Raw genomic sequence first — 9,131 nt, 5'->3', positions numbered from 1 at the left:
CCCAGCTCTTCCTCAGTACTGACATATACTGACCTGTTTAGTGGCACAGCAAATATTCTTACTGTCAAATAACTGGGTTGCTTTGAAAATAGTGGTGTTATCTAGCACAGCTTCCATTCTGGACCATGATAAAACAATTGCACAACATGATAAAATCTTGAAGAAACTCAGGTTAGACAATCAATGTTATGAGAGTTCTGCCATTTAGTCCCATTGGGTCCTATGCCAGGTTCCTGAGCCAACATGATATCTGACTGATCCTGTCTTCTTTGACATTGGACCCTGTAATGCTAGAACATCTTTATAAGGATATTGCCATATAATTTTCATCAATCAGATAAGAACGTCAAAATTCAGTACTGACAGGGTAATATTGCATTATGAAAACTGAGGCCTTAAGGAGCTATTCAAAGCAAGAAATCATATAAAGAAATTTTTAAGAGACTTTACATCATACTTCTCTGAAGACTCCTTGAGAACAGAAATACTTAATTAAACTGGCATATTTGAAAAACCAGCACATTTTAAAATCTAGGAGCAGGACAAGCTGTCAGACATCAGTGGCTGTTGTGTGTGTAAATGCCACATGTAGCATTCTTCAAAGCGTAGCCATAAGCTCCAAGCTGTTGGTTTTTAAAAACAGTATCAGTTACTTGACAGATCCTCAAATCTGCCACGCAGGACCCAGAGAAGCCGGTTGATGGTGTTTGTTTTGTCATGTAGTGACTGAGAGGATACAGAGTCCTGCAGACAACCGAATGTCAGAACCTGAGGGAGTTACACCTGCAGTGCCAGAGGGTGCCAGAGGGGGGCGGGGGGTGGGGGGAGTTGGGGTTCTAGGTTTAGCATATATTTTCTTCCTTTTCACTCTGTTGGGGCTTTTTCAATTTCTTTCAGACTTTTGCGTGTTGTATTGCTTCATTTGGCAGGCTTTAATGTAGATAAACAGCAGTGATGTCATTTTTTGTTTGAAATGGTGGATTTTCTAGGCGAGTTTAGAAGCATAATTTAAGAAGCAGATAGCTTTGTGAATTTTGTTGTGCCATTGTAATTAATGTTTCACTTAGCCTTCACATTTTAGCCCAGGTTTTCCAAGTGCATACAGATTAGTAGAGGGTGGCACGACAGCCTGAGGGATAGCATTCTAGCATTCTTGCACTCTTGTGCTTGAATCCTGCCTCTACTCTGTGAAATTGGTATGTCTATCCTTTGTCATTTTGGTTTCCCCCCACAGTCAAAATGTTCATGCTAAATAGTGTTTCTGAATTGCCCATTGGGTATAATTACATGTGTACAATCATCTAGTATCCCATTCAGGGTGGACCCCTGTATTGTGTCGGACACATCCTGGCTGTCCTGTACCTGTGACCAGAATATGTGGTTAAGAGATGGATGTGGGACTTAAACCAGCAACTGAAAATCTGTTGATGATATTACACACTTTTTTTGGATAAAGCAAACCACTGATCAAAAGTCCCTACCCCATCCAGCAGCATACCCACTAGAAATTTTCAAATTACAAAAGAAAGGAAAATCGGGTACTTAACGGATAAGATTTAGTAATTCCAGTTAAGGCGCACATCTGGATTTGGCGGAGGTGACGCATCCGCAGCGCTGCCTTGTCCCTCCCGTCCCCGGTTATTGGCTTCGTCTTTCTCCGTCGAGGCTGCTCCAGACGCAGCGATTGGCTGCTCGGCCTGTCTGTCTATCCGAGGGCTGCCATAGCGAATCTTGTTCCGGATCTATATTTTGTGGATCTTCGGGTGGCGATTGACAGCTAATACGGGATGACTAATCCTGTCAGAGGTCACTATGTAACACGCATAGTCAATGCGAATAATAAGGCGCGTTAGTTATTTTCGAGATAATGAAAAGCATGAGCTGCTAACGCAGCTAGCCGTCTAGCTAACTGTCTACTCAGATCTGAGTTTTACGGTACCTGGTCGGTAGCTATAGTATCGTACAGTTTGTGATAAACTAATCACGGCAGTTAGGAACAAAATAGATCTGTGGGCGGCTCTTTTTAGGCGCTTAACCTTTTATTTTCCCGAGCTATCCCCGCAGGCTTGTCGACCGCCGGCCGGCCCGCCGCCGTACGGTGAGCTGCCTTTATCGTTATACTGGACGGTACACAGCTCCGACAGTCTGTGCTAAAGGGCCGGCTGGGTGTCGCTCTGAAAAGTGAAACCAGGCTCCGTCCGGTTTAGCCCAGCAGCGAGTCGGTGACCCTTTGGACTTTGGGAGTCGAGGGCATGGATGTCGGGTCACCGGGTCTTCCATGCTTTCTCTTCCAGTCCTGCCCACGCTCTGGTGACTTTCATGCACATTAATTTTTAATTCTAAATCAATCCGTGGGTCCCCCTCCCCGAGTCAGCAGGCAAATATGTCTGCCGAATTGCCTCCAGACTGGGAAGATGACGAGCGCATGGCCTTCCTCTTCTCAGCTTTCAAAGAGAGCCGGGAGGTGAACAGCAGCGAATGGGACAGTAAGATGCTTTTCTGGATGCCGCTGATCGTCAGTGCTTGCAGGAGGCGAGGGGCCGTTTGCGTGAGCCTGCAGGACCTCAATGACATGTTCCAGAGAAAAGGAAATGTGCCCATGGGTCTGGGCACTGTCATCCAGGGCATGGCCAGGTACCGGCATGTCTCAGTCTTGTGGCAAGTGCCACTCTAACTGTTACTTAAGTAGGAAACAGTTTATTCGAAATGGTGAAACTGCATGTCACTGATTTTATACTGCTGATCATATAGTTGTCTCCAAGTCAGGGTTTCCCAAACCGACACACTGGACAGATCCAGATTCCCCCCCCACCCAGTTCCCAGAACAGCTAACCCTTACAGGTGTGCTGGGAACTGGCATAAAACAAAAGTGTGGATCCGTCCAGTGTGCCCTGAGAACTGGTTTGGAAGACGCTACTTTAAGTCATTGAAATATAATTTTCATTGATTGTCATTGAAATATAATTTTCATTGATTCTCATTCGACACAGTTGACGTTAAAAGCTTTTCTGCAATATAAGCTGATCTACCAAAAGTATAGCATTATGACAAGAAAACGGTTTTAATTATTACTGAACACAGAATCTTTGTGTGAGGCCGTCAAGAGTGTCACATCACACCCTGCGTGACTTACAGGTGTGGCAAGGTGCAGAAGGAGTCAGAATTTGCAGCGAACGTGGACTCTGGCTGGCTGTCGTGGGGTGTGGGGCTCCTGCTGGTGCGTCCCCTCAAGTGGACACTCTCCACCCTGCTGGGAAACAGCCGCGTCCCCTTGGAGGAGTCCTTCGTGATCATCGAGCTGGTCAAGGTGTGTGTGAAGGAGGACCCAGTGTGACTGAGAAACCTTCGGTAGTTTGGTGATGGCTGGTCTCGATGGAGCTTCTCAGTGTGGACGTTGGGTTTGAGCCTGGCCTCGGTCTCTGTCCCCCCACAGGAGAAGGCGGTGGAGCTCATGCGTGTGTACAGAAGCTCCTCGCTGGCGGGACGCTCCCTCCTCTCCTTTCAGGAGCTCCGGGCTCTCACCAACCACGTGTGTCCTGATGAGACCACGCTCTGCCTGGCTCTGATTCAACTACAGAGGGAGAAGCAGGTGACTGTTTCACTTCACGAAGGAGAGAAGGTAAGTCTTCCTGAGTCAGTCTGCTTACCTACCAAACAAAAGAACTTGTGGGAGACCTCAGCAGAGGTGGAGGAGCAGCGTACAGTGGTGTTCTTCTGAACCTCTCCTTGTGGGGTTGTGGGATCCTCCACCAGAATGCCCAGCCAGGATTGTTCTACTTCCCTCTGAAATTTACACTTCTAATTATTTACAAAATCTTGATTTTACACTTTTGCACTAGATATTTTATTGCTTTTCTTTTGGATGTATGGGCTTATTTTCTTGACTCACACAGTGTTATTTGTGCATTCCTGCTTGAACTACCTCCGGTAGCTCAACAGGCAGATCATTGTGCTGATGATTCAATGGTCATGGGTTCAAATCCAAGCAAATGCAAATTATAACCCTTCAGTGTGATGTAAGTTGCTTTGGGTAGAAGTATCCGACAAATGACCAAATGTAAGATAACTGGTTGTAATGTAATCTAAGTACTTGGCTAAATGACATTAACTGTATCACAGACTGTAGTGTACAAGTCAGATTTGCTGTAATCAAGAACTACCTGGACTATAGCAAAATGTAGATATGTTTATTTGTAAAAGTGTGCAATACTTAAATAGTAGTCCTTAATTTTTCATTAATATAAAAATTAAAGTCAAGTATCACAAATAAAATAAAAATAAAATACATATTGGCACTAATACATTGCCACAAATTGGCAGTAATACAGAACTGTAAGCATTAGGAGATATATGAGGTGGGACGTTTGCTAGCGATGCTCCGGCCCCCTGTGAGCGCCTCTCCTTTGGGGTGTGGCAGCCCGGCCCTTTGGGATACAGCTCTGCCTCGGGTCCCTTCCCTAACCTCCCGGGCCGTGTGCACCATGCAGATTGTGAAGTTCTCGCAAGCTGGCCAGGGCCGCGTATCTCCCGTCAGCGACATGGATGTTGGCATCTACCAGCTTCAGCGCAGCGAGAGGCTGCTGGGGGACCGAGTGGAGGCACTGGGCCAGGAGGCACACAGGTGAGCAGTTGTGTGAGCTTCTGCGACCGCCGACCGCCTCCCCCTGGCCCATGTCCGGCTGCCCGGGGTCACTTAAAAAGCCAGATTTGGGTCACCAGAGCTCGAGTCCAAATCACAGTCTGAATCATTAACGTGTGAATCCATTTTGCCTGGAAATTAATAAAGCCAGATTCATTTATTAAATTTTCATCTGTAAATGGGCAATAATTAACAATAAAGATTCCTAAACTGAGTACAAAAAGCTCAGATTTAACCCTTTTGAAAACCAAAGTAGAGGTATTTCTAAATATACCAGTGCATGAATATACAGCTTGTCTTGAGAAAGAGGCCAGATAACACATAAACTGATGTACAGCGTCACTGAGGCCTGAATGCATCTGAATGGTGGTTATACCGTCACACCTGACTTAAGCTACCATATGATTGATAGCTAAGGTACTGGGTATAAACAACAGCAATTATGTGTTGAAAGTGAGCTTGTGGGGTCTTCGGAAACCCATGGCCACTAGCTAGTGCGTTAGGGGTCTTCAGAATGTCACATCTCAGTGATTAGCAAACTATATATTAGGAATAGCTATGTGCTGTGTGGGTGTTTCTTTTTTTCCCTGTGTTTTGTGTGTGTGTGTGTGTGTGTGTTTGTCTGTCTGTCTCTGTCCCATGATTGTGATGTAGCTCAGTGAAAACCAGGACAGACCTTCAGGGAATATTATATTGTTTGTATATCAACAATGTGGTGTTTATGGGGCACAGATGCAGAGAAGAGGCAAGGACATTGTTGCGGGAGGGGAAGAAGTCCCAGGTACGCGCCTGATCCTCATATAGCCCTGAAGTACATATAATAACAAAGGCTTGCTAATGCCTCAGAGGCAAAGCATCCTGTGTAAAAGCGCTTCTCTCCTTCGTAAGGCCCTCCGGTGCTTGAGGGGACAGAAGCACACGGAGAAGCGAGCGGAGAGGCTGTACGCCCAGCTGGAGACCGTCAAGGGAATCCTGGACAGGATCGCAAACTCGCAGACCGACCGCCTGGTATGGCCTGTAGTGTTGTCATCAGGGCCAGGTTTAGCTATAGAATAGAATGCCTGTTATTGTCATTGGACAGATATAGATGGAATTCAGCATGTCCCCTGAAAAGCACATACAAGTATAATAAAAACAGAATCTTCAAACTGATTCAACACATATTAGTGCTCTGCATATTGAGCTACACACACATAACAAAGTAAAAAACAAGCATTAACACTAACCAATAAAACATTATGTACCTCTGCAGGGATACACATATACAAAGAATAGTTCCATTTTGCAGTAATTGCAAAAATTTGTCCCATTGATGCCATGGGTAACAGTGACAGACAAGAGATCAGAACCTAGCATTTAGATGCAGTCAACAGCTATTTCACAGATTTCAGTTCTTTGACCTATAGGCAGAGCAGGCAGATGCCTAGTGCCCCTGGCGGCTGGCCAAGGCTGCCATTGACATGACATAAATGGTCACCTATCAGTGGCTTATAATAATAATAATAATAATAATTATGATTATTATTATTGTTATTTTCCCCCCCACGACCCAGTAGGATAAGCGGTTTGGAAAATGGATGGATGGATTATTGTTATTTTTATTATTATCCAAGACCGGATTGACATATTGAAATGATTTCGTAAAACAGATAAGCAAAAAACAGCTTGACCTACTTTCAGAAGAAACAACGTTATCGTGAACATTAGAAGCGAAGCCGATTGTCTTGTGTAAATCATTGGTTCCAGCTGTGGATATATGTGTGTCTGGCCCGCTCTTCCTCTACCCAGGTGATGCAGGCCTACCAAGCAGGCGTGGCGGCCCTCAGGATTTCCCTAAAGGATGTGACGGTGGAAAGGGCTGAGAGCCTTGTAGATCAGATCCAGGAGGTCAGCGTTCACTCATCCTGGTTCTCACATGCCATGCTGCCTGATCTTCACTGACGTGGCGCTTTTGTGATGTCTCCCCCTAGGGGTCTCTAGATGTATTGCAGGTTGTCACCATTGTTGCTCAGTTTGCCGCTTGTGTGTGTTTCAGTTGTGTGACACTCAGGATGAGGTGAACCAGACCCTGGCTGGATCCGCACTCGACTCCTCCGGTATGCTCCCACTTCCTCTCTTATATTTCTACTGGGCTTCTTGATTTTGAACATGTTCAAAAACTTATTGATTTTGTTTTCATTTGCTTTGTTCCCTGATGTTTTTGCGAGTGTGTGAGTGTGTGATCAAGAAAAACTCAAGCGATGTTTTAAAACCAGCGTGATTTTTGATGCAGGCGGTGACACAGACGAGCTGGAGGAGGAGCTGAAGTCATTGTTGAAGGATTCTGCCCCAGACGGACCACTGACACTCCCGAAAGTTCCTACCCAGCCCCTCCCATCAGGTAGGGCTCCTGATCTCCGTGGAGACAGTTTCCTGGATGCCCTGCCGCCTGTGCCCGGCTCTACTTTTGGAATCACAGATGAGGAGCTGGACAGGGAATTGAAACGCCTCTCCATTGCTGACACAGGTCTGTCTTTCACTGTGACTCGGCCTGCGTGCCACTGTTATGTTGGTTTATCGGCTGTAAGGGTGTTTGACTGTGGCCAGTGTTATCGTGACAAGGTCTCCAACAGTTGCAGCATTGGCTTGATCTAAATACAGACACTCCTCACTTAACAACCGAGTTCCATTCCTACGACCAGGTCGTCAAGCGAATTGGTCAATAAGCAAGGAGCCGCCCCTTACCGATATTTCAAGCATACTGTACTGATAGTGGGTTTGTGTCAACCATCTTTACACATTGTTTTAATATCACCTTTACACCATTTATATAATTTTGTATATTTTTACATTTTTATACAATAGTGTACTGTATATTGTAATAGAATAAAGGAAATTAGCTCTAATATACATTACTTAGGTTTGCATGCTGTAAATACAGGTAATCAGAGATTGCGAACACTAGTATTGTGAATACTGACTGACTGCAGGAACGAGAATGACTGAGAGAGTGATGTGAGATGAGATGTTTGACACTGAGATGCCATGCTGCCGTTTCTACTACCAAAGTTCTCGTACAGCGTACAGCACTAACTGGTCAGAGGGCTGGTTCTAAGGCGTTCGTTAAACAGGTAGATCGTTAAGTGAGAAGTGTCTGTAATGAATTACCTTTTATGTCTTTTAGTATGAATTTCCAATTTTGCTCTTCCTCTCCTGTCTACCATAGAAGTCTTGTGTAACCCATAAAAAGAGAGAATAAAAATAATGAATTTCTTTTTCCAAGAAATCTATTCTTGAGTAAAATCATATATTTTGGGGATTGAATGCCGTTTTGGTTAAGTGGATTAGGTTTAACTCCTCTCTCTCATACAGTCCTTTGCTGCATGTGAATCTGCTATCTGGCACGCTCATCTTTTCAGCTGCTGTCTATCCCTCTTTTCCCATTTTCTGTTTTAGGTTCAGCACCGGCCTCAGTCCCCGCTAAGAAAAGACCCGAGTCAGCACAGTAAAAGACTGGCACACCCTTTATTTTTGGGAAGCAGCTGCCAATATAAGCTACCACTCCTAAAGTTGGTGGGAAGTGCTGTTTGTAACTGAAGTATATTGCTGTTTGTAAGGGTAATTTTTTTTTCCCTGAAAATTGTAATCTGTATTGCTTTAATAAATTGATTAAACTATATGACTACAGTCCTGAGCAGTGAATAATTCTGCATGAGTAATTTTTGTTTAAAAAAATCATGATAATGTCTAATTACAGCTGTTGGAATAGACTAATACAGGTAATCAGCTTTTTCAAATCATCATTTTTGTTAAGGTTAGCCTTGTAGTGCTGACAAGAGTAAATTGCTGTCGTGCACATTTTATGACACGTATGCTGGCCACTTCACTAGGTAAACCTGCTCGTTAACACAAACAGCCAGCTCCTCCAGACAGTCATGTGGCTATAACTAGTTTATACAACATGCTGACAAGGTCAGGCTGTTCAGTGTCTGGCTAAGCCTTCGAATGGCTAAAACACACAATCTAACAATGTGGTTAGTTCAACACTGCAATAGTGAGGATGTCAAATTATAAACTCCAGATATAATGCTCTGAGTATATATATTTTTCCCTTTTGCAAGCATTTCACCATTATTATTATTTGACTTATGCTGTTTTAAGTTAAGGGTAGCAAAAATGGCTGAGTGTGGAGCATGGCTGCCTCACACTTCACACTTGGAGGTTGGAATTTTGCCCCGATTCTTGGTGTGTGGATTATGCTGTTTATCCCTGTGATACCCCTTTCCTGGCATCTGGAGACTGGCATCTCAAAATTACCTATTGTGTGTGTGTGATCTGTGATGGGCTGGTATCCTGACCATCCCAGCAACGTGGTTGAAAGTCAAATGGATGGATGTATGTTCTGGTTTATTTGTACTGGAAATGTAACTTAGTCATTAATTGCCAACAGCAAAAGCAGCAATATTCAGCAAAATATTGGCAATTCATTTCGGGTTATTTCCAAAGACTGCTT

The 9,131-nt window shown here is 44.3% G+C and overlaps 2 protein-coding genes across 4 annotated transcripts in view; one reads left to right on the top strand and one right to left on the bottom strand.

Moving 5' to 3' along the window:
• Positions 1-9,131, bottom strand: part of tcf7l1b (transcription factor 7 like 1b) — a 611,697-nt gene that overhangs the window by 316,037 nt on the left and 286,529 nt on the right. The window lies entirely within an intron of this gene.
• chmp7 (charged multivesicular body protein 7) lies at positions 1,696-8,297 on the top strand. Of its 3 annotated transcripts, XM_048980069.1 has the most exons (11): positions 1,697-2,098; positions 2,445-2,634; positions 3,136-3,307; positions 3,434-3,619; positions 4,488-4,621; positions 5,372-5,420; positions 5,528-5,647; positions 6,428-6,526; positions 6,675-6,735; positions 6,912-7,145; positions 8,075-8,297. In XM_048980069.1, exons 2-11 carry the CDS (start codon positions 2,492-2,494, stop codon positions 8,125-8,127), a joined length of 1,251 nt encoding a protein of 416 aa, XP_048836026.1. In that variant the 5' UTR covers positions 1,697-2,098; positions 2,445-2,491; the 3' UTR covers positions 8,128-8,297. The 3 variants fall into 3 exon arrangements, with proteins under 3 accessions (XP_048836027.1, XP_048836024.1, XP_048836026.1); XM_048980070.1 differs by having other exon boundaries at positions 1,696-2,634; positions 6,912-7,019; XM_048980067.1 differs by having other exon boundaries at positions 1,696-2,634.

The sequence above is a fragment of the Brienomyrus brachyistius genome, chromosome 2 (assembly GCF_023856365.1).
Source record: "Brienomyrus brachyistius isolate T26 chromosome 2, BBRACH_0.4, whole genome shotgun sequence".
In the NCBI taxonomy this organism is placed as follows: domain Eukaryota; kingdom Metazoa; phylum Chordata; class Actinopteri; order Osteoglossiformes; family Mormyridae; genus Brienomyrus; species Brienomyrus brachyistius.
The sequence above is the reverse complement of the archived record's forward strand: the minus strand, read 5'-3'. Positions and strand labels throughout refer to the sequence as shown.